This window comes from Pteropus medius, unplaced genomic scaffold (genome assembly GCF_902729225.1).
Source record: "Pteropus medius unplaced genomic scaffold, Ma_sr-lr_union100, whole genome shotgun sequence".
In the NCBI taxonomy this organism is placed as follows: Eukaryota; Metazoa; Chordata; class Mammalia; order Chiroptera; family Pteropodidae; genus Pteropus; species Pteropus medius.
Window position 1 is genome coordinate 7,345,285 of NW_024349802.1, and position 24,703 is coordinate 7,369,987.

Here is a 24,703-nt window from a genome sequence, read left to right on the forward strand (position 1 = left end):
TGAGACGCAATTTAATTGGGACAAATATAAAGTGCTGGGTTTAGGTTCAAAATCAGTTGAACAAAAATACTAGGTTGGAATTGGGGTGTGTGTGGCATGTAACTGTGCTCTTGTATGGTGAGGCCTCGGGGATCAGTTAAGTGCCTACTTAATGGATATGATGAGGTAGCTAAGAATAAGTAGCAAGACTTAGGAGGAGCTAAGAAATATAATGTGTCTTAAGCAAAGGAAATGAGCCACAGCCATGCAGGAGGTTTGGGGAAGGTGACCTGGAAGGCAAAGGGCATGGAAGCTGTTACCTGGAATGGCTGAGAGGACAGGCAAGTTTAGCCTAGAGAGGATCAGACATGTCACAGCATGGCCCCTATCTCCCCAAAATGTCCAGGGCTGGCACTTGAAAAAGTTATTGTGCTACATCTGTGTTGCTCCAGAGATGTGTCTTGAGCGGCATCTTTTAGTGTCCTGATTTAAGGAAGAATTTTAAGACTTTTTAGCACATGGACTTTTCCAACCACAGAGTGAGCTGCTTCATGAGTTGTGAGGCTCCTGTTCCTGAATGCGTTCATGCAGCCTCTGGATGCCCCATCTAGGGTGGTCTGAGGCAGGAATTACTCATGCAGGGTCCAAGGAGCCATAAGGAAGACTTTGGGGGAATTTCCTGCAAGATAGTCTGTGTATTTTTTTTCAGGGAAGAGGGAACAGCATTCACCAGATATTCAAGGGAGCCCAATGTCCAAAAGCAGTTAAATATTCATAACTTCAGAGAAATTTAGCTGTTAGATACAGATGGGACTGAATTCTAAGGTGTTTATCCCCCAACCCCAGATTTAAGAGTCTAGATTCTTAAATATGGTCTTGCGAGTAACATGAAGTTATTGTTATTATTAGCTATCGTTTCGCGTGCGTATGTACCACACATAGTTTTGCATATTCTACTTGAATTATCTCATTTTTTGTGTTTAATAAAAATTCTTTACATTAAGCACTATTATTATTCTTGTTTTACAAGTGATGAAACTGAGGCACAGAAGTTTGCCTAAGTTCACAGAAGGTTCCAACTTCTCTTGATAGGTATGTGCCCCCAGTTTGGCCTTTTTATGTCTAATAAATATGATGTCAACATAGGAAAAACTATAGTTTTCCCTTGGAAATATTAAAGGCAGGATAATAATAATAAGCAACTACCATGTATTGGCTGCTTACTTTCAATGGTGAGACATTTATCTCATTTAATACTCACTATAGCCCTATACAGTTGGGATTGGGAGAAATTAAGGGGCTGGGAGACACTGAGCACTTTGTCCATAGTCACTGGGTTTGTAAGGAGAGTAGCCAGGATTTGAATGAGCCTGCTGGCTCACAGCCTGCATTCTCAGCTCTGCAGATACTTGGGGATGGGACACTGGGCTGGGGGCCTGAGTTCCATCTGTGTATCTCTCCCATGAGGGCCTGTTTGAATAGAGTTGGGGGCATGTACCAAACACCCTTTAGGATCTTGGGCGGGTCAGTTCAGGCAGAGCAGCAGCTGGACATACCCTGAAGCCCCAGAACAAGGTGCCAGTCCAAGGGCTAAACAGGGAGAGGACGAGTGAGTCAGTCAGTGAGCCTGAAGGGCTCAGGCGCCTTCCCCAGAGCTGCCGTGGCTGCAGGCTGCATGTGGCTCAGCAAGTCTGAGGCTCCAGCATGGCTGGTGTGTTGGGGTTCTGCCCTCTCTCCCACCCCAGGTCCTCCCAGGCTCAGGGAGGGGAGCAAGTCAGCAGCCTTAAATTAGGAAAACACTCTGACTTGACCAATGCCCCAGTCAATCCTGAGGGGTGACATGCTCAGTACTGGTGTAGGGGGAAGGAGTTGCATCTTTGTGTCTCAATGGATTTCTCCAAGCTTCCTGATAAGTTCCAGTCCTCCCCAGCCTCCCTGAATCGGAATAAGATGTCAGAGGCCCATATCCCATTACCACTTCTCTGAAGTAGCTAATCCCCAACTTACAGCACAGGCTGCTGCTGACCAAATTGTCAAGGAAAGGTTTTCCTTAGTCCTCTGAGAAGTGCAGCTGCTTGGCTGACTTTTGTTCTCCTGAAACCAGAATCTGATACTTTAATTATCTGGGGAATCTCATATAGACAGACGCATGGAAACGGGGACAGGGATTTTGACTTGCGACTTCATTCAACAGGTGGGTCTCCAAAGTGCGCCGTGCCCCCAGTGAATAATCCATGGGCGTGAGCTCCAGTCTTTGTCCAGCAAGGGAGGTAGGTGGGACCCGGAAACCAGGGAACTGCCCAGGAAGATTCTATAGGGTTCTCTCTAGGGATAAAGAGTCACCATCACTTCAGAGAGCCCACACTCACTTAGGAGTACACTGTCCAAGGGGAGAAGTTGACTAGTCCTTTCTTAGACACTGAATGATCTCACATCCTACGTACTCTCCTGTTAGGCCCTGTAAGCGGGGTGAGCATATAGTTATCAGTCACGCAAGAACTCTTTTGAGTGAGTGAAAGGGGACACTCTTCATAATTACACTACAGCTGTCATAGACCAGGACTGTCCCAGGCAAACCAGGACATGTGGTCCCGAGAGTGTCCAAACAAAGATTTAATGCTGTCTGAGACCACTTGGCCACTGTGTGACCTCGGACAAGTTACTCAGCTTCTCTAAGCCTTAAACTCATCATCTGTAAAAGGGGACTAATAAATGGCGAGAAAGCACTCAATAAATATTGGTTGTGGTTGTTGCTGTTGTTTTTATTAACTTTACTTCTCAAAATATGTGGAATTAGCAGCTATAAAAGAATCTAAGAATATTCTCTCGTATTTTCTTGGTTTATAATATTTTTTTTGGCCGTCTCTGTGCAAATACTTAACTCTAGTCTGCCTTTGCAGGCCATTATTTCAGGGGGACAAAAAGCCTTTAATTTAGAAATGATTCTTTTGTGAGGGCTGCCTTTAACGAAACAATGGGTTGAAAGAAAGCCTGTTGCTTCACCTCTGTTTGCCCTGGGGAATAACTTTGAATATTAGATGAAAGTCTCATCTACATCTAATTAGACATCCCGCTACTCATCCCAGAATATCCACTCTCCTCATTGTGGAACGGGGCTGATTATTTTAAATTTAGCTTTGAATTATTTTTTTAAACCAGTATCTTGACAGTTGCAACTTGTTTCTAACTGAAATGTTGAGTTGAATTTGATGATACTGTTGTCATTCTGCTTATTTAACTTATTTGGCATTGGGGGGGCGGGAATCTCTGGCTACTTCCACTAAAGCAGTTTGTGTGTACCAAATGTGGGCCAGAGCAGCGACCTCATGGTTGTAGGGCTCACTTTTTTGGATCTGGGGGGAAGGAGAGAAGCCCCCAGAAGATCACGGGTTGTCACCGTCTTCTGCCTCCAAAAGAAGGAGTGAGCCACATGCAAAACAAACCCGGCTAAGGCCGGTTGTTTCTGTGGCCCAAGTTAACTTGATGATTCATCCCTATTCTATAAACAGAAGGTAGGTGCCGAGTGAGGGCACAGCAGAGGCTCCTGTGGGCTAGGGTTGACCGGAACTGTAAGACAAGGTGCACTTCGGGGGCAAAAGCCCAGCTCTGGAGCCAGAATCCTGTGTTTGCCACCTAGCTTCGTGAGTATAGGCAATATATTTAGTATAGGCACTGAGCCTTGGTTTCCCCATCCGTAAAGGGGAGTTAATAATAGAACCCGTCTTCTGTAGTTGTTACAGGATTCAGTAGGAGAAGGCGTGTAGGCCCTTGGCACAGGGCCTGGCTCACATTAAGGAATAACTATGCCAGTCACTGTTGTCACTTCTTGCACAGCCTCAGGGAACTGGGAGAGCCCTTGGCTGAGGTGCACGGGCTCTTTACTGCCCCCTAGTGGCCAGGATCAGAGCGGTCTGGCGTGGTGGAAGCCTGGAGATGATACCTTGAAAGCAAGAAAATTGCTTTGCGTTTTATTGCTTTCTTGATGACTTCCAAGAATGTCTATTCAGCTTTTCAAAAAGAGGATGGGAAAATACCCCGAGGGCTCTACAATCGGTACGATTCTTCCTTGTGTGGGAGGGTGAGCATAAAGTCTGTGGTGGGCGTCCTTGCCTGAGAAGTTGGAGAGGTCCCAGCTGGGAGGTGATGACGAAGAGGAAGAGAGACAGGTGAAATGGAGCGAAGGGTGAAGCTGTGGCTGGTTTCCCTGGACGTTCAACTGGGACATGGCTGATGTTCCCAAGGCCCTTGGAATTTCCTCAGTGCTCCATCTTCGTGGGCCCATCTCGTCGCACGTGGACTCAGCAGGCCACGGCCACATCAGCACTTCCAATCGCTGCCTGAGAACAACTTGCAATTTGCCATGACCCTCAGGGGTCACCTCCTTCAAGATGGGGTGAGGTGCCCCCAGAGCCTGCTGTGCACCCCTCTAGCATAGTGCTTAGACCAACAGGCAATTCGAGACAGTGTCTTGGTCTCCCTTGAGACTGGGAGTTTCTGGAGTGGCCGTCTGCAGAATAAAGCACAGGTGCCAATGCTGCGTGCTGTAACAGTGGCCGGTGGATGCGTGATGATCTCTGCCCTGAGGATAAGGTCACCTCACCCAGTGGTGCTCAGCATAGGGCTTTGCATGTAGTAGTAGCTCAGTGAATGAGTGCAGAAAGCATGTTCTCGGGGAGCTCCTGAAGACTAAGATTAATTCACAGTATCTGAGCACCTCATAAATGCTGTCATAAGGAGGTTTTTATAAAGAGCCATAAAACACAGCCCTTGGCTTCTAAGAACACATCTTGTTAGATGTTCAAATTCAAATAAACTCTTAAATTGTAGTACAGGTCACGTAATGACTCAGGGCCCAAATGAGCCATCCGGATGAATGTTGGGAGTTGAAACATGAGGTGTTGGACTGCTCCATGGGCTTAAGACATGTTCTGCTGTTGCCATCTTGAAATACTTAATAATTTTTGGATCGGATGCCCTGCACCTTTATTTTGCACCAGGTCCTGGCTGGTGACAAGGCAGTCAGGAAAAGCTCAGCGGTGGAGAGGGCGTTTGAGAAAGGTTTGTCTGGGTAGAGAGGATGAGCAGCAGAGCTGGGCTTGGGTTCTCCAGGATGTGTCCGTCCTGGTGCCAAGCCCAGTGAAGCCCGGTGTAGCTCTGCATACCAGCTCAGGACATGCCCGTGGAGGGCGGGGGTCGGGTGTGGCATTCAGACCCTAGCATGCCTGTCTGTGAGGAAATGCTGGTTTGCAGGTGGCCCTGCATGGGAGCCTGGTTCCCCATGTGCAGAGGGGCAGGCTCATCCTCCCCAGGGAGGCCTGGGAGAGCCGCGGTCACAGAGCTTACTTGGAAGGGTGGCCTGGCCTTGCTTTGCTGCACTAGAGTCACACTTTCTTCTGGAATGTGGCGGGTAGACACCTTAGAGCTCCTGGAAACCCAGAGGAGAAAAATGACGGGAAACAGCTCTGTAAGCTGGAAAATGATCATTCTTCGCTGGAGCTTGGCACAGCTCCTGGCACTGGAGGACCCTCGCTTGGCGTTTGTGAGGTATTGAGGCTGAAAGCCCATTCTTAGTCATCCAGCTAATACCTGTCTGTTGGGGGACAGGATCCAAGTCATCCACAGAAGTGTGGCCAGCCTTTGTTCTCCAGGGATACACAGTCTCGGTTTGGGAGGAGACAGTCACACACATGTCCAGTCCTCCTGCTCTCTGACAGACCAAAACTAGCTCTCCTCTACGGGCTGTGGGTGCCTCCTAAACAAGGCACTTCACTTGTCTGGGAATAGCAGTGTTCGGGAGGGTGAAGATAGAGCATGTAGGGCACATGCCTGGGCCAGTGAGGAGTGTTGTTACTATTAAGAGTCCAGTCTGTGATTGGGAGGTCAGATGATGGAGGGCACACATGGGCCAGCAGGGCTGGAAGAAGAGGTGCTGGTACTAGAACCACAGGTGGGACAGAAGAGAGCCCGAGCAAGGGTGGAGAGGTGTGTAAGTGGCATGTTTGGAGTGAGTGGAAGGGAGAGAGAAGCCTGAAACTCATGGGGAGCAATGGGGAGAGTCCTGCCCCCCAAGCTGGAGGGAGAAGTCTTTTGTGTTGGCTGAGCAGGGGGTGGCAGGTGTGGGGGACTTGGGGCTGGTGATGGTGGTCTCTGTCGCAGACTTCCTTACAGTGGCACCTCCCTCAAAGCCCAAGCAGAGCGCAGGGCTCCTGGGGAGAGAGGCCCCCTTTGCTCCCCACTGCCCTGTTACGCGCCCTCCTGCTGGGGTTCTCCTCGGTTCTCTTCTGTCTCTTGGTGTCTGGGCTTCCCTATCCAGTCTCCCTTCTTTCTCCATGATGAAGGGGAAGGTGAGCCCAACACCAGCGGACCATTCATGGTCAGCCTGGCCTAGCATGGCCCCGGCCCACCCGCTCCTGCTCCCCTCCGCAGAAAGGCATTTAGGCTCAGCCATGGGAGCCGTGTGATGAGTGACCTCGGGCATGTCTCTTAACCCCTCTGGTCCTCAGTTTCTTCTGGAATACATTTGGCATAACAGCACTGCCAGGAGATGAGGCTGTGACAAAAGTGTCTGCAGTCTCCCTGCTAAGGACGTGCTAGGGCAGGGAACTTGCTGTGTCCTTGTAAGTGTTGGCAGAGCCAGCTGTGCATGTCACTGGCTCCTGCCTCCTAATATAGCAGACAAGAAGTGCAGACGAGGTGGAGGCATGTCCGCTTGGACAGTCCTATGGAGTGTGAGGGACCCAGTTGGACACAGGGGCGCCTATTTCAGGGCCTGGCTGTCTTGGATACGGTGAGACGCAGGGCTGGGGGCAAGTGTAAGTGGCCTTGTCTTGTGACCTCACTCACATTTAGCAAGTGCTCACCATGCCCTGGTTTCCTGAGTGTATTATGTGGATTTTCTCCTTTGACCCCAGAAGCGCCATGAGGTGTGTGTGCATTGTCTCCACCTTGCAGAAGCAGAAACACAGCCTTAGTACCTCCCCAGATGTGGCTCCCAGTCAGCCTGGTTCCAGAGCCCCCAGCCTCTCTCTAGGCACTTCCTGCCCCTCTCTGAGCCCCACTGGAATCTTGGGGCCCTGGACCACAGGGATCTTGACTGGTCCCCTGTCTACTCTCTTCTCTAAATGGGGACCATAGTGGGACCCTCCAGTCCTGTTCACACTGACCGGGCTGTTCTGATGAACGTGCCCCAGGTGTGGGAGTCCGGTGGGAAGCATTAACCTCGAGGTGTGGCTTTCTGTCTCTGGACGGTGCTGACATTCCATAGAGGTGATAGGTATTTGGGACACACCAGTTTTCCTTCCAATAAATTTGTCTGTTCAGGACATAGTAAATATTTGATTGTCATCCTGGCTTAATTAAATGGAAAAAAAAGTCAGTAGTCTAGAATTTTGGTACATTTCAAATATATTTTATTACTTTTTGTCTTAGAAAGAATATGAAACTTGCATGCAACACTAATGGTTTCTGACATTTACATAGCATACGACACAACAATGCGATATATACTGAAGGGGTAGAGGGTGGAGGGGGCATTCTTAAGAGTCTATTTACAAAGGTAAGGGTGCATGGTCATCTTATTGTTCCAAAGAGGACTGCACTGTTTAACATTGAAGAATTACGTGGGGAATCACAGATCGCTTTAGTACTGCATGTCCCATTGTGAAGAGAGAAAGAAACATGCTTGGAAGGTTCTCCCTCGTCAATAGAAAGTATGTCTGTAGCTGTATATTGTGTGCTTATTCGTATATTTTTAAGTTTTCTCCTAAGGGTTTTGCTAAAGGAGTCGGAAACTTCACGTGCTTCCAAAGCATTAACTATCGAAGCAGTGAGCCTTTTACAAACCCTCAGGCTGGAGAGAAGACCCAAGCTCTTCCTTAAGGACCACTTGCTTCGCCATCCTGGGATCTCGGAAATGTTTTCTAGAGTGTGTAAAAACTAACCAGGGGGACGAAGCACGTTTCTCTGGCAGCCAAACTCGAGTTCCTAAAAGAACAGATACAAAGAGATCTGCTCCTGCTTGCCTGGCAACCGGGGCCACTGTGGGGTCCCCCTGAGCCTGTGACTGACCGTGAACCCCGGAGAGCCTGTGGCAGCTGTGCTGAGGCGCCAGGACCTCTGAGCGGACGCTTCCTGCACTAGGAACAGAGCAACGCTGCTGTGAAATGTCTCAACTGAGCTCCCTGTTCCTCCCAGGCGCTTATAAAGCTCAGATGTACAGTGATGTCTGGACAAATACAAAAAAGCATTTTTTACAAAGGGAGGGCATGAGTTTCCTGCTTTTCAGTAAAAAGCAGCCTGTGATGAAGTCTGGAGCGCAAGAGAGACGGGTCTCACATCTGGAAGCCTTTTGCACACAGCTATAAAATGTAAAAAGTGGCCCTTGGTAAAAAGTGCTTCGTAACAATATAGAATTTGTGTCTTATGCCTGTGAGAAAGAAGGGGTTTGCTTTCTTTTTTTTTTTTTTTTTTAATCTGCAGAGTCCTTTGCTGTCTCCCAACCAGTATGAAGTTTTCCCAGTAGGGTGGTTCACCCTATTCTTCGTAGACCCTGAGAAGAGAAAACACCCATGTAAGTGGCTCAGGACGAGACTCAGGCAATGCACAGGTGGTGGCTTTGCTGCTTCATTCTTGTCTTCGGGAGTGCCCCCTCCCAGGACTGCAGGAGCCCAGGAGACGTGCGGGGAGCATCTCAGAGGATGCTGTCACACGGACCACGAAAACTCACCTGAATCTGGCTTGGTGCTTTCTAAACAGCCTTCACCTCTGCAGTCTCACTTCGTCCTCAAAGCTCTATGAAGCAAGCCCTCTTTGTATATGAGGAAACAAGAGACTTATGGACACTGAATGCCAGTGGTGGGAACAAGGTCTGTCTCCACCATGGCACCGGGAGGAGAGGCCTCTCCTCCCTCAACCTAGGCTTGTGTCTTTCTTCGCATTTTGCCCAAAGAATGTATGTCTTCCAGAAAATGCCAGTTCTAGAGGCAGCTGCCTTAAAACTGAAGAGTGGTTAGTGGGACTGGGGCTGTTGTGGAGGCCTGTGGCTCGAGGTTACTTCCTCTACTAGATATGAGGCCTGCGCGCATCCAGAAACTGACCTTTCCCCTCCCCTCCCAAACCATTTCTTTTTAGACACTTTAATCCCTTCTCTGCTGCTCCATGACTGCCGGGGGGTGGGAGACCACACTTCACACTCAGACAGCCTATTGCTCCCTCTGCCTGTTTCTTGATTTTTGAGTAAAAAACCCTCATTATGCATTGAAATCAAATGTCTGATGCTGCTGCTGCCAGTGGCAGCAAGAAGCTGTGGGCCCTGAGATGCTCGGAGCTCACTAGTCTGCCTCCGAAGGCTGGGTTGGCCCTCCTTCCTCTATGCTAGCTTCAGCATTCTCTCCCTCTCTCTGCAAAGAGGACTTCAAGATAGTTCCCTTATCTCCATTCTCTATTCACTGAGAGATTTTCACCTTTCACAAGGAAAGGGGAGGTTGAGAGGACAAGGGAATGCCCGCTTCCTCTCCTGGGACACCTCGGCATTCCAAGAAAGAGGGATGAACTCATTTCCTAATGAGACGACGGGAGTTCTGGGAACAGCAGTGCCCTCACTGCTCTCATCTTTGGAATTAGCAGAAATATAAAGGACAGGGCTACACGGACCCATGCCTGCCTCCTCTTCATCAAAGCTGTGGCCTACGTGGACAAATACTCCTGAAAAAAGGCCTGAGTTTTTCCCAGCAGTCTGATGAAGATGTTCTCAGCCCCTCCGTGAACTGGCCCTGAGATTATCCTCGTTCTACTTTTGATGACACAGGGCCTGGAGCGTGACAGTGGATGGGATAGATCCTGCTTTTGCCACGTGAGCTGCCTGCCCTGACCACAAAGAAGGCTTCGTTCCCATCAGACTTATAGAAAATAATCTTTCAGTATCATCACTTTCTATTTCAAGCAACTGCAGACGAGGCAGTTTTGGAGGCAGCACAAAAGGCCCAGGTACTGGGGTTGGGCCCAAGTGTCAGCAGTGGGAGAGCTGGTCGTGGGCTGAGCTTTGGGTGGAAGGGCTGGCTGGATGGGGTGATGGGAGGGGCAGCACAAGCACCTGCTGTAGGGAGGGGAAGGTGACACTGGGCAGCCTGGCTTCCTGCCTTGTGCTCCCAGGCATGTCACTCCCCACACCCACTTGGCCTTGGTTTCCCCCTCTGCAGGATGAGGTGCTGGCACCAGCTTCTGGGGAACCCACTTGTGTGTGCATATACTTTCCTGGCCACGCTAAACAGATACAGGCGCTGAGTGTGCAGAAAGTGGGTCTGCTCCAGGACACGCTCACTTTTATGTGGAATAGGGGAACCAGGAACTTGTCTCCCACATAAGACCCCAAGAGATCAGAGCTGGGAACCCATCTTCTGATTATGGGGAAACAGAGCCCGGAGAGGGTAGGGGTTCTGGTTTAAGGCTCTGGTCATTTGGCCACTGCTGCCCCTGAGGTAAAGAGTGGCTCTGATTTTAAAGGGTAAAACTCAAGGTCCCTGCCTACGTCTATGTGGGAAGGAGCTTATCAGGTTTTTGTGCAGCAAGGGGCATGGGCATCTTGAGGGAAGAATATATTGTTGGCAAGGAGTCATCCTTATTTTGTGGTTGTACCAACAGTTTTATGGTTAATAAAATCAGTCATGTCAGTGGTTATATTTCAGAAGTACCACAGTGAGAGCTGTGCCAGGTGCTTACTCAGCCTTTGACAGGGAAACTTGAGTTCAGAGAACTTGTTATTTAAATAAGAAGGGGAATTAAGACTATGAAGTAAGTTAAAATGAGACAAAGTTCAGTTCACAAAAGGATATGTTGATGATGCTTACAACTGTCTGAGAGTGCAATAGCCTGCTTTGTTAAGTGGTGAGCTCCTCGTGCCTGGGGGTATGTAAGTAGTGTCTGGGTATCTGCCTGCTGTGGTTACTGTGGTGGGCGTTCGCCCATTAGACAGGGCCAGAGGATCTACACAGGGTCTAGAATCTGGATCTGGTGGGAAGGTGCGAGGAGGTGGGGCATACCTGCGCTTCTCGTTCCAGGCGTTGTACCATTTGATGAACCGCTTGGTGCTCTGCAACTTGGGGTGCAGGCAGTGCTCCTGACCTCGGTACCGGGACACACTTTTGGTGGTGATGCTGAAATGAGGCAAGATGGGTGGAAGATTGAGGAGCCTGAATGACAGCCCCTCCGTGTGGCCTATGTGTAGCCTTAGTCTGTCCCCATCAGGGCACTGATAGACTGTGGCCTCCTCCCTCCTTTCAAGGCTGGTTCTGTGGAAGGTTCTGGTTGTTCCCTTAACCTCTGACCCCATGTTAAGGTCTACCCCTGTATGGAGTGGTCAGCTCTCAATTTTCTCCCTGGAGCCCTCGGTCTGTGATAGTGTCCCCCGCACCCCACCCCCTGCACCGTCCTTCACCCCCACCTTCATGCAGGGTGTTGTCTAGAGGGCGTATGCCTCCCTTGGCGAACAAAGGTCAGAGGACTTTTCCAGCCCCTCTGAACCTGGGATCAAGAGGTGGAGAGAGCTGATGCCAGCAAGGTGCGGTGCTGAGACCTCCGTCCTTGGGTGTGAGTTGCCCCACGGTGGGGCTTGGACATGCTGTGCACACACTGTGGTCTTCATCTGACCCTTCAAACCCCAGCCTCCCTCAGCGCCCTGCAGACTGTCTCGGGGCCGGGCATTTCCTGATCCTGAAGCTAAATCTTGTTAGCCTTGATGCCCATTGTGATTCCTGAGCACGAAGTCCCAGCTGTCTCACCCTTGGGCAGAAAAACAAGACCTCCCTTCAGGCCTTATCAGTTGGTAGAGGCCTAGCCACATGGCAGAAAAACAGATGGCATCGTAGAATGTAGGGCCTGGATGTGAGTCTCGAGTCTGTCTGTGGGACCTCTGGTAACCTTTCTGATTCCAGTTTGCCCATCTGTAAAATGGGTGTAATATAGACACCCCCCGCCCAGGATTATTGGATGATTCAAGAACGTAATCAATGCAGAGAGCCTAGCACCTGGTAGATGTACAATGAATAGTTACTATTATTAGTAATTGTCATGGAAGATGAGGTGGCCATGGAGAAAGAGAAGCCTTAGTGTGTGAGCATCGGCCTGGAGGGGGAAGCAAGACGGCTGCCCAGAATTGCCGTGCCCGTCAGTCAGCCAGGGCTGGGTCAGGATGGCAGGGGTTAGGAGGAAGCTTTTAGGTGGGGGAGGAAGGATGGTGTTCAGGAATGAGGGACCCCCTAGGGGACATGGAAAAGTGGAAGGTAAGAGATGAGAGTCACAGCAAGAGCAACCTATGGTGGAGGGCTGGGGTGCAGGGGGATGGAGTGGAGAGAGGGGTGGTTGAAGGGCGGAGTGGGCAGAGCGGGAAGTGAGGGAGAGAGATCAGCTACTCCCCTGCAGTTCCCAGAGATGAAGTGTTAGGGCATATGGGCTGAGTTCTAGAAGAGAGCAGGGTCGCCATGAACTCTGAGTCTCCTGGTTGACTGGAGAGGAAATTGAATCTTGCCACTAGAATGGGGACACTATTTCTGAGCAATCTGTCTTTCCAGGGCCTCCAGCATGGCCTAAGCTTGCTGGGGCACGGATGAGTCTTCCACTAATGCCAGGTGACTGGGCCCTCATTTCACTGACTTTTGTAATAAGACCTGTCGCCCCGCCCCCCTTTTCTGTCCCTCCTTTGAGGTCTCAGGCATGAGGCAAGGCTTCAGAGTAGAGTCTGTAGTCAGTCTCCTCCCCAGTAGTACCTAGTCACTCTGCAAGAATTTAGCCCATGCATTGCTCTCTGCCTACGGTGCTGTTCTTGCACTTGGAATGAAAAGACATGGCAAAGCCAGAGAAAAATCTCTCCTTCAATGTGGTCAGTGTGCAGACTGAGGATCCCAAGTCTGGAGGACCTGAAGGTCAGGAAACAGGAGAGGATACCCAGGGCTCAAATGCTCTGTCACAGTACTGGGACTATGAAAATTGGTTGCAGGGTAAAGACATGAGGATTTTTGCTCCCCAGCAATTGCTCAGAAATTCTGGGTCCTGTGTTCCTCTCCTCAATGGTTCTGGTGTGCCAAGGGTTTTGGCAAGAGCTCAGTGGACATTTGACACGAATTGCCCTTTCTAGAATCTGGACTCTCCTGGACCCTTCTGGGTACAAGGACTCCCACTTGCAAAGCGGATTGCCCCTGTTCCCTCCCCGCCCCACCAGAGATTTCTGGGTGACTCAGGGTGAGCTGGAAAACTTGCTTTTGTTCAACCTTCGTGGCTGAAAACCTGCTTTGGTAGAAAGTGCTGGCCCTGATCTAAGTCTTAGGAGCTTGAGAGGGGAGAGGACCTCCAGCCTTCAGGCATGGGGGGTGGTGTGGGTGTGGGGTGGAGGTTTAAGAGAGGGTGACTGTCTGCGGATCTCATGAGGCCCCTGCAAGTTTTCACAAGGCTGCTCATGCACTTGTCCGGCTGTCAGTTTTCTCTCCTGAAAAATTTAGCCAGGAAAAAGAGCAAGCCTGTTTACTGAGCATTCTGTCCTTTTGAGATATCACTGCACCCCACGCCCTGCTTCTCCTGACCTACGAGGTTTCAGCAACTTGGCTTGATGTGTGGAGCATTTTTCATCACTTAGAGGACTGCAGACTTAACTTGCAATGTCCCTGTCATTTTCACTCCTCAAGCTGGGAGCCAGGAGGGGCTCGTGGCTCCTCCCTCAGCTCCTGTGACCTCTGGCCCCCATCAAAAAGGATTTTCCAGCCAGCTTTCTGGAGTTGGGTCCATAAGGCAAGAGGCAGGGACAGAAGGTTAATTTAGGTGTCCGGGAAGGAAAGCAGTGGGGTTCAGCCCAGGCCCAGTCAGTGGCTTTCTGAATTCCCCTAACTTAAGACCAACAGTGCATCAGTGTGTAGACACTGTGGGGAGGTCTTTGGGACAGGGAGGCCAGCGGGCAGAAGACACTTGCCCAGACTAGGAATAGAATGTGTCCTGTTTCCGGGGGAAGGGAAGAGGGGCCAGTGGTCCCTGGCAGATATTTGGTAGCTGCTTTGCCAAGGGCTCCCTTCCTGGCCAAGAGCGTACTGGTGGAGAAACACTGGTGCTGGCCACAAGTGGTTAATTGGGAAGGCAGAGGAGCAAGGAAACTCAGTGTTCTCTCTGCCCCAGTTTCAAAGATATTCCCCGCATCCCCACCAAGCAGGGCTCTGGCCACGTGGCACATTAACCCCAGCAGAGCACTTCCTACAGCACTGCTCACTAGAAGTCCAGCTGGTGAAGGAAAAGTGAGGAGCATTCCCCAAATGAAATCGCTAGAAGCCAAAAATTGGCTGTCCATGGTCCCCTGATTGGAAAAAAGGCTCTGAAAGGAGGGTCTGAGGACGTATGACGATGTTTGCTTTAATCCTCTCTCCAGTAACAGGAAGGTGGCACTCCTCACCATTTGAGTGCGAGTTCAGTAGTTCTGGGTGTGTTTTGAGTGGTTTCAATCTGGGTGTTCTAAGTTGGCACATGGGAGCCATTTAACCCTTGATCACCCTAGAAAGGTGGGCAGTGCAAACACGTTTGAATCCTAACAAGGGTAAACTCCTTGGAGAGGCTTTTTCCGGAACACGGGACAGTGACTCTCTTTCCAAACTCTCTTCCAGACCGTCGCGCCAGCGTCCTAAGGACTCGCTGGGCAATTACAAAGGCTTTGCCAAGGCTCTGCCAAGACCCTGCCAAGACCCTGCCAAGGCCCTGCCAAGGCCCTGCCAAGGCCCTGCCAAAGGCAGAGAGAAACATTTGTTAGTCCGCCCCAGCCCCACGCTGTGCCTCAGCACCGGGTTAAGAGCAGCGCCACACGCTCACGGTGCGGAGCAAGAACTCACATAACCATCTTCTCCTCGCAGTGCGGGTACTTTGGCTTCATTTCAAGCTTCTTCACGTCGCTGTAGCGGATCTTGGGCCCCTTCCGGGAGCACTTGCATTTGGACCCTGCGAGAGAGCGCCCAGGGGCCGTTCAGTCGCGCGCGGGATCTCCTGCCCCTTGACCGCCCTCGGTGCCCACCCAGATTCCCAGGGGTCTCAGGAAGCCTAGCATTTGGCGCTTGGGTTCCCCAGGACAGGACGGGATGGCGACAAGGGACCTCCCGGGCACTCACCGTCCACGCGCGCGGCGCACAGCGCCAGGAGCAGCAGGAGCAGCGCGGCAGTCAGGAGCCTCATGCTGGCCGGAGGGGCGCGGCGCGGGAGCGGGGACTTGGAGAGGGCGCCCGCCGGTCCGAAGGGGCGCGGCGCGGGAGTGGGGCGGCCCGGAGACACTGCCCTGCTCGGCTCTCTCTGCCCGGAGCGCGCCTCTCGGCTCGGCTCGCTCCCGCTGCGTCCGTCGGTGGGTGCCTTGCGGCTATCGCTGCGCGTTGCGCTCCGCGCTGGGCTCTGCGCTCGCTCCACAGCCTCCCTCCGCCCGCCCAGTCCTCTTTTAAATCCGCTCCTGCCCTCGCAGCGAGCGAGCTCATTAATATGCAGAACCACTTGGTGACTCACTGAGATTTCTCAACGCGGTGGGGGGAGGAGACCGTCCCCTCCCGCCCGCCCCGGGACCTCGATCGCAGCGGCGCACACTCGGAGCCACGCGCGCACATGCACATACACTCATCCGCTACCCTCGCTCCCACACCACTCTCCAGGACACACTTGCACAACCAGACTCCAACACGGGATCACAGCTGGTGCCCTAGCTCCACTGGAAGGTTGAGAAGCTGCTTAAGGGTACTGTTTTTCTGATTCGCGTGGTTCCCTTTGGCCAGACAGGTCTGCTGTTCCGAGCCTCTGGGAGACCCAGACCTGTGGCCCAGATCTTCTGAGAAGAATTGAAAGAGTTTTGGGGCAGGTGCCAGGTATGAGGGCCAGCAGGCCGGACTCCTACAATGTGGGCAGTCTCTGTTGGGCCAGCTCTGGTGGTCAGAGCACAAGGCCAGGTCTGGAGGAAGGTTGCTATAGGTTGTACAGCAGCAAAGCCATTGCCCGTGGTCACTGGAGCTGGCTCAAAGAGTGTGTGTGTGGGGAGGTTTGGTCACTCTGAGAGGAAGGCATCCTAAAGTGAGTATATGGCCTCTGATGCGCCAGCTGTCTGGGGATGGAAAGAACCCAGGAGGGAGTTCCTTGCTGTCGAAGCCAGGCAGAGGCCCAGTAGGGAGATGTGACAGTGATAACCATCTGGATGAAGTCCAAGTTCCAGATGTTGTGTCAGGCTGTGTGGTGTAGTGGTGCAGGCCCAAGCATGGCAATAGAAATTCCTGCTGCACTTGCCAGTGCCAGTGACTTCACTGCCCAGCCTTCATTTCATCATCTGGAAAGTGGGAGTAGTCACAGTACCTGTCATAGGGCAGCTGTGAGAGCTGCATAGGATCAGACATATAACATGTTTAACAGAGTGCCTGGCCAGTAGTTGGTACCCAGGAAATGTTACTTATTGGTATCATTATATACATGTATGTTATACATATATTATTTTGATTCCTACAAGTCCCCTTCCAAGTTGGTATTTTAATTCTTTATTTGACAGGAAACAGGCTCAGAGAGAAGAAATAATTCGCCCAAGATCACATAGCCAGGAAGCAGGTGGCCAGGCCAGGAGGGGCCCCAACATATGTGGCTGCAGAACTGGGGCTCCTGGGCCACCCTCCCTCCTTCAGGCACTCGGTGAAGTGCTTCTTTGATAGACTCGGCAGTGAGATAGAGATTCTTAGGCTCTGAGGGTCCCTGGGCTTGGCTCCAAGGCAAAAGCTGGAGCCAGTGCAGGAGCTGCCAAGCTCTTCCAGCTCACACAACTCTGTCCTCATCCCAGCAGCTCTCCAGGGCACACATGCCCAGAGGAGACCCTGGGGGGACGGGATGGGATGGGCAGGCTGCTGAGGGGCAGAGTGAGATGAATCTGTGCTGTCTTCTCAATTGGGGAGCCTTGCCTGCCTTGAGGGGAAGCTGAACCACGAAGAGCCAGCAGTGCCTGTGAGCTGGCTTCAGGCCATGTCCTGAGTCCTATGAGAGCAGTTGTATCTATATTTAAAGTAAGGCCGATAGCTGAATGCTTGGGTTTATTCAGAGGATAAGTGCAAGGGACTGATTTTTGGCGTTTATGTTAACTTTTTTAATTGAAAATTATTTTTTTTTTTAAATACAGAACCAGCACGTTTGTTACAGAAAAATTAGAAGACACAAGCAGAAGAAAACATAAACACACACATAGTTCCACCTACTCAGCAATCTACACCAAGATGTTATAGTGTTACTTTCCAAACCCTTCTCTCTTTGCTTGCATGAATATGCACAAATGGGATCAGTGCCTGTCTTGTTTAATAATCGACTTGTTTTACCTGTCTTTACATCATCAGCATCGTTCCATGTGACTGATCTTGCTTCTACAATATCTCATCTATTGGCATCATTTGAGGCCGTGTAGTATAATGGTGAAAAGCTTGGTGTCTGGAATCAAGACTGCCTGAGTGTGAATCCTGGCTACTAGCTGTGTGACCTTGGCTTTTGACTTAACTCTTAGGTATTGATTTTCTCATCTGTGAGATGGGGATGATAATGAGATGTTAGGAAGAGTTAAATGAAATGGTGTGTGCAAAGCTTTTAACTTAGTCCCTAGCAGAGTAAGTGCTCAATAAGTACTGACTTGTTATTACTATTATTTTCAATGCAGCGTATTCCATTTTATGGATGTACCATAATTACTTTAAGTTATTATTTCCTGCTGGACATTTGGATTGTTTTCAATGATATGCTCTTATAAGCAATGCTGTGTGACAAATATTCTTATAGCTCAAATTTGGGGTAGCCCTTTAAAACTTGGATTATGTTTCAGAAATAGTATCATTGGGCCATGGGCATGCCTATTCCAAGGCTTTTAATGCAAATTGCACTCCCCCAAAATATTTTTATTATGCAAAAAGAATTTCTTAACTACCAAGCTTTTGCAGAGCATATGAAATATGATTTTTTACTAACAAGAGTTATTTCTATCATATTTGTTTCAAGAATACACTGATTAATTAAGTGGGCTCCACTGGCACCAGTGATCATGGAAAAGTAGTTGGCCCTAAAAATAGGGACGAAAGTTTTCCAACTTCCTGGGCCAGACCAGAGGACAGACATTCTGGTGTTCTGTTCCCAGTATACTCCTTAGTCTATGTATGCTCATCTTTGGTTTGCAAAATATAACCATTGTGTCTTTGTAAACAGAGCTTGCCCCTGTTTCTGTGAGCAGTTCTGGGTCTGTGGGTACAGGAGAGGATGGGGGACCCCTGCTGCCAGTGAGTCTGTGGGTGCTGCTGCTCAACCAGGAGAGGGAAGTGGGCTTGACTCCTGACTTGGGATATGAGCACAGACTCTCTAGTAAGCTCGGGCTGGGGTTCTTTGAGTAGGTGGAGGAAGCAGAGTTAGGTGCACATGGGCGAGGCAGTTCTTTGCACAGTGGCACTGCCTGATTCAAGGGGAGGGGATCCCTGCGGTGCAGTGAAGGACCACACAGATGCTCTTCCCTCTGGAGTGCAGTCTGATATGTGTGTGTGTGTGTGTGTGTGTGTGTGTGTGCATGCACGTGTGTGCACACATCAGCAGCTATTTATGGTCATTCTGGGTTCTCTGGGAGGAGTGGACATAAGATGTAGGGGGCACAGAGGAGGGAGGAAGTAAAAGCAGGAAACTATTACTTGAGGGAGTGGAAAATTGGCTGAGATGCTGAGGATTTGCTCATTTACTCTGTTCACATTGCTTGAGCACTCAGCATGCCAGGCTCTGTGCAAGGTGCTGGGGATGTAAGGGGAACAGAGGCAGGGGTATGCCTGTCCCTAAGGAGTCCAGAGTCTAGTGGGGAAGGCACATTAATCAAATAACCAGGAATAACACAAGAAATTACCCTAGAGCTAGGTGTGATAAAGGGAAATTGATGCTACGAGATTAGCTAGGGACCTGACCAGGCAGGGAGATGGGGATGGCTTCCCAGAGGATGTGCCCACTGGGTTGGAATCTGAAGGATGAGAATGAGTTAACCAGGTGACAAGGGGAGGGAGGCCACTCCTGACCCTTTACATTCCCTGCTCCTCACATAATGATCTCTTGAGGAGTAACCCCCCTGCTCAAAGCCCTGCTGGCTCCTGAGCCATCTCACCCAGAGTCAAAGCCAAGTCCCCAGCAGTGCCCATAGGGCCTGGCCCCTTCATGACCAGCGTCTATCACATTTCCCGTGGCTGTGCTCCACCACACTGCCTTGTCCTCTCCCTCAGACGTGCCAAACCTGTGCCCATCTTGTGATCTTTGTGCTTGCCGACTCCTCTGCCCAAACTGTTTTTCCCCAGATGTTGGCAGGTGGCCCTCTTTACCTTTTTGAAGCCTCAGCTGGAATAGTCACTCTTCAGACTCAGTCCCACTAGGCACACCACCCCCATGCCAGCAGTCACTCTCTGTGCCATTGATTTATTTTACTTTTTACATTGTACATACTGTACATACGGCATTTTCATGTATTATGGGTCATTCTGTGGTCTGCTTGTTCTGTGAAGGTAGAGTCTGTGTCTGTCTTGCTCATCCTCAGTGCCTACGGCAGTGATCATAGTTGTAACTCATTCTGAGTAAATAAAAGTGTGTTTCAGGCAAAAGCCCAAGAGTGTGAGAGAGAGCATTGCCGAATTCAGGCTGTGTGGACTACAAGGTTGTCTGTGAGAATGTGTGTATGAGAATGTGTGTGTGTGTGCATGCGCGCACATGTGTGTGTGTGTGTGTGTGAGAGAGAGAGAGAGAGTGTGTGTGTGTGTGTGTATGTGCAGTGGGTGGGTGAGGGTGGCCGTTGGCGAAGCCATGTTTCTAGGAAAGTCAGTCCCTCCCCAGGGCATTTGCTTTAGAAAAGAAGTTATCTGAGAGGAGGAGGAGGTGAGTGAGCAAGAGCGTGGCTTTTACTTCCTAGGTCTATTGAGAAGGTCAATCTTGACCTGTCAAGGCTGTTTCCTGCCCTGGGAGCTGGGAGACATGCCATTTCCTTCTCCTACCCCCACCCAGGACTGACTATCTCAGAAGGAGAGTCCCTTTTTACTTTCCTGATGGGACAGGGCCATCCTAGAATCCAGAACTGGAAAGGACTGAGGCCCCATTTAACCCTCATTGCACAGATGAGGAAGCTGAGGCCCAGAAATGGGTGGGCTTCACACACAAGCCCACCTAACACATGAATGACAGCCTGGCCCTACAGCCATCTGCTTGGACTAGAGTGAGAGCCTGGGCTCCAAAGACTTGCCTGGCCCTGTCACCTCTTATCACATGTGGGGCATCCCAAAATACCTGCTTCTCGTGGGTAGTACAGCCCGCTAGCTGTGAGTCTAAGCCTGCTGGGCACCACTCCCTCTGCTGGAGGTGCCTCTCTTCGAGTGTCACTCCCCAACCTGTGGAACCCAGGCAGCCAGGTGCCTCCTCTTGGCTTGCTCTCCTTTAGCACAGCCCTGCATACTGACCCCCTTCCCAGGGCCTTGCTCTGAGATGGAAAGGGATGCAGGGCTGAGATTCTCCCAGGACAGCCCTGGTTACGCTTGGGATGTTTAGGGAGCCAGTGCCTAAAGGAACTGGCATGGGGGTAGTCGGGTGGTGTTGTATTAGGTTTCAGGAAGCCTTGTGGCAGCAGAGGGTCTCTGTCACTTGGATGGGTAACTGAGGGCACTGTGGATTCCCCCAAACATGGAAGAAAACTGCAGCAAATATGACAGAAACAATTAGCATTTATTCTGCCATTTATTCATTTAACATCACCTCACTGCAGACACGCATCTTTACTATATTTAGAACTCAAGCAAAGATATTTTCAAAGAAAGCCCTAACACATAAATAAGTAAAGGAAATCACAGGATAATTCACGGGGGGTGGGGGGGAGCACTGGAGAAAGAAAAGCAATTATTAATTAATTCATGAAAGAATGTGCATCCTCATTAGCAATCAAGGAAAAGCACATTAATGTTGCAGTATCATGGCATTTTGGTTTGGGTCCTACCCAATAATGAAATATTTATTTTAAATAGTACTATTCAAAGCCGACAGTGGCAAAGTGAGGGAGCATCACGTAAGCATAACCGGTGAAACTATAAATTGGTACAAGATTTTCGGAAATCACATTTATAGTATGTATCCAGAGTGTTTAAAATAAACCATTTGGCCCCAGTAATTCAGTTCAGAAAACCTGTTTAAACAGTTGATGTGGGAGAAATGCCACATGCAGAGATATTCCATGTTAGAAATAAAGTGTTAACCTAAATGCCCAACAATGGGGGATTGGTTGAGTAAACAATGAAAGCTCTAGATGAAATATTATACTGGTATGAAGACTCATGATTACAGAATATGTTGAATTCATGGAGTAAATGCTTATGCAGTAAGTAGAGACAACACAAGGTATTGTAAACACTGTGATTGCAAGTGCGTAAAACAGCAACCACTGTATAAAGGATTGTGAAGAAAGAGATACAAACATCATTCTCTTTGAGTTGTAGGACTTTGGGCATCTTTTGAAAGCTTTTCTCTTTGCATACCAATTTATCTGAATATTTTTATTATAAAGGAACTTAGGAGCATTCAGTTTAAACAGTGAGGCCCAGGCCAGACTTAACTCCTCTTGCCAGACCCCCATGATGGGTGATAGGCATGTCTCTCCTGTAGCTGGCACCACAGAAGAGACACATAGCGTCCTTAGTGGTATGGGTGAGCCCTACGGTGAGGGCCCAGGCTCTGTCTTCAGAGCTGTCCTCACTTTGCTTGGCATAGCCCATCCCAGCAGCCCTCACCCTGTCTTGTCCTGCCTGGCCTTTTCTCTCTCCTGCCAGCCCTGCTTGATATCCACAGCAGGATCCTGGCTTCTCCCCCAGGCCTCTGCCAAGCCCTGTCTCTTGACCTGGGCCCTGAGTGCTGCCCATTTCCAGCTTCACCGCAGCTGACTCTCACTGCCCCCTCTAGTCACACACACCACTCTGTAGTTCCTTGAAAGCTCCAAATCCAGGTCTTTGCTGGCTGCCTGTTCTGTCCCAAGGCTCTTTCCCTGCCCCATGGCCAAGCTGGTTGCTGCTTTACCTTTTGAATCTGCAAATATGTCATTTCACAGGGAAACCTTCCTTGACCTTGCACAACTGTCCCTCCCCTTCCCTATCCCTGTCCAGACTGGGAGATGCCCTTGCTGTCCGCTGTCTGTGGTCCATATCCCTGGTTTCTCTTTAGTACCCCTCTTCACACCTGCAAAGCCTCCTTCAAGGTCTTCCCCAGCAGTCCATGAGCTCCACAGGGCTTTCTTGTTTACTCTAGTGCCCCAGCATGAGCCAAGGCACTGGCACACAGCAAGTGCTCAATGAATGAATGAATGATGAGTGAATTAATGTGGAGCACATTTTATCACAGTCTAACTTCCTGGCTTAGACTCCTAGCCTACCACTCTGTGCCTCTCTGTGACTCTGCTTCCTCACCTGTAAAAAAAGGATACTACTGCTACTACTAATGATAATAGTAAAAACAGCAGGACCATGATGAGGATTAAATGAGCTAATACAGGACAAACACGTAATTCAGTATCTTGTCACAGAGTAAGTGCTTGATAAATGGCCATACTTTTTTATATTACTATTACTATTTATTAAATCTCTTAGACTCACCACCTCATCTGTGGGTTTGGTTGGCTAATTCTTTTTGCTTTATATTTATGAAATGCTTATATAGCATTTACTCTGTGTCAAGGACTGTTTTAAATGCTATACAAATGTTAATTTATTTAATCCTCATAACAACCACATAAAGTAGGTACTCCCCATTTCACAGATGGCGAAATTAAGGCACAGATAATGTAAATAACTTGCCCACGATCACTGGCAAGTAGCAGAGATGATTTCAGCCCCAAGCAGTCTGGCACTAGAGTCCTGCTCAGAAAAGCCATATGCTGCCTCCTTGGAGGAGGGAACGGGAGGACCCTCCCCCATCTTTTGCCCAGGCCTCACCACTGCTTTCTCGTCCTTTGCGGCTGGCATCTGGTCCTCAGCTCTTCTCCTTGGAGGGTGTCTCAGAGTTCCCGTCCAACTAGGGTTGCTAGATTTAGCAAACAAATACAGCATACCCATGCAGTATTTGGGGGTGCACTTATCCTAAAAGAAATCATTCATTGTTTATCTGAAATTCAAATTGAACTGAGGTTTCCTGTATCGTAACTGGCCACCCTACATCTAGCACCAGAGGGCGGCACCGTGGTTTTGGGCCACCCTCCTTCAAGCGGTGGTCTCAGACACAGATGTGTAACCCCCTAGAGTCGCCATGGGCAGGGGTGGGGAGCAGAAGGAGAGGCACCCTTGTGAACTCTGCCGTAGGGCAGGGTGGGCATTCAGGCTCCAGAGAAGGAGGGAGACTGATTAGCAGACAACAGCTTAAGCAACTGCTCAGTGAAGGGGAAGGTCGGGGGTATGTGAGTCAACAGGGCACTGTGAGTGCCCAGTAGAGATGTGGTGGGGGAAGGGCAGAAGGCCGACCATATCGATTAAGGCCACGTTGTACAGGGTCTTGCGCTTCATCATCTAGATCCTCAGGACCCACCAGAGAACTTCCAGCAGGAAGGTTATGTGATTAGCTTTTGCCTCTTAGGAAGAGCTCTCTGGTCGTTGAGTGAAGGAGGGATGACAGAGAGGAAGTTGGGAGGCAAAAGAAACCGTGGTCAAGGGAAGTCCTCGACCAAAGGACATGGGATAAACACTTTATTTCCTTATTCCCAGAATTCTCTTGTCTTGTCCTGGAAAATGTAATGCAGAGATGGAAATTCAAAGATGGCTCTCAGTCCCGTTTGTTATTGAGAGGGAGGTGTTTGTGATGTGGGTGTTTCGTTTCTACCACCCTTTCTGTCAATGGGTCTCTTGCACTCAGAGGACTGGAGTGTTGGGTTTGGGGCAGGGTGTTCTCCCTAATTTGCTTCAGTGTCTCAGGCAGATATAAGAGGACAGAGTCATGGCATTGCCCAGCAGACTTACCTGCCAGGTGAAATTAGCCTTAATTAATCTTGTATGAAGAAAACTTTTCAAGCAACTGTCTGAGATACGTTGCAGTTTTCTGTCTTAGCAACTAGTCATTGCTTCTGAACAAGACTAGGTTCCTAACGGTGAGCGATTTAAAGCTATAAAAGAATTGTCATAAACAGCTCCCCGGAGCCAAGAGCACAGCCCAGATTTTAAGCACATAATGGAACCGTATCAAAAGCAAGGAGGGGCGACAGGAACCATAAATCCTCCAAGTGCAAAATCTGTCTATTGTGAAACTTGTGCTGAAGGGAAACCAGATGTGGATGCTGGAGGGAGAGGGGTAGGAGGGAGAGAGGCAGTGATGGCAGCAATCCGGGCTGGGCCCTAAGCAGAGGGAGGTGCCTCCCACTGTGTGCTGGCAGAGACTCAGCCTGGAAAGTGGGCAGGTCTGCCCCTGTTTGCTGTGGCCGGGAGGTCCAGCATCAAAGGAAAGAGGCAGAGGCTGAAGAGTTGCAGTGCTGGTTGCTGCTTCTTCAGCTGGACGAACACGAGTATTTTATAAGCTTTTTACTGAAGTTGTGTCTTTGAAGACACAACATTTGGAGCAGTTCTTTAATAATGTATTTGAAATTCCACAAAAAAGACCCTTTATCCTGTAGAAGAAAAGAGTAACTCATACGTGTGGAAATTCCTTTGGATTGGGGTAAAGAGTATACTTGTTCAGGTGGCCCTCCCTTGGCCTA

General features: G+C 49.8%; 1 protein-coding gene across 1 annotated transcript; it reads right to left on the bottom strand.

Moving 5' to 3' along the window:
• Positions 1-7,365: 7,365 nt before the first annotated feature.
• On the bottom strand, positions 7,366-15,406 carry CXCL14 (C-X-C motif chemokine ligand 14). The gene is made up of 4 exons (XM_039836077.1): positions 15,105-15,406; positions 14,832-14,937; positions 11,016-11,129; positions 7,366-8,527 (listed from the first exon to the last, which is right to left on the bottom strand). Exons 1-4 carry the CDS (start codon positions 15,166-15,168, stop codon positions 8,512-8,514), a joined length of 300 nt encoding a protein of 99 aa, XP_039692011.1. The 5' UTR covers positions 15,169-15,406; the 3' UTR covers positions 7,366-8,511.
• Positions 15,407-24,703: the final 9,297 nt, after the last annotated feature.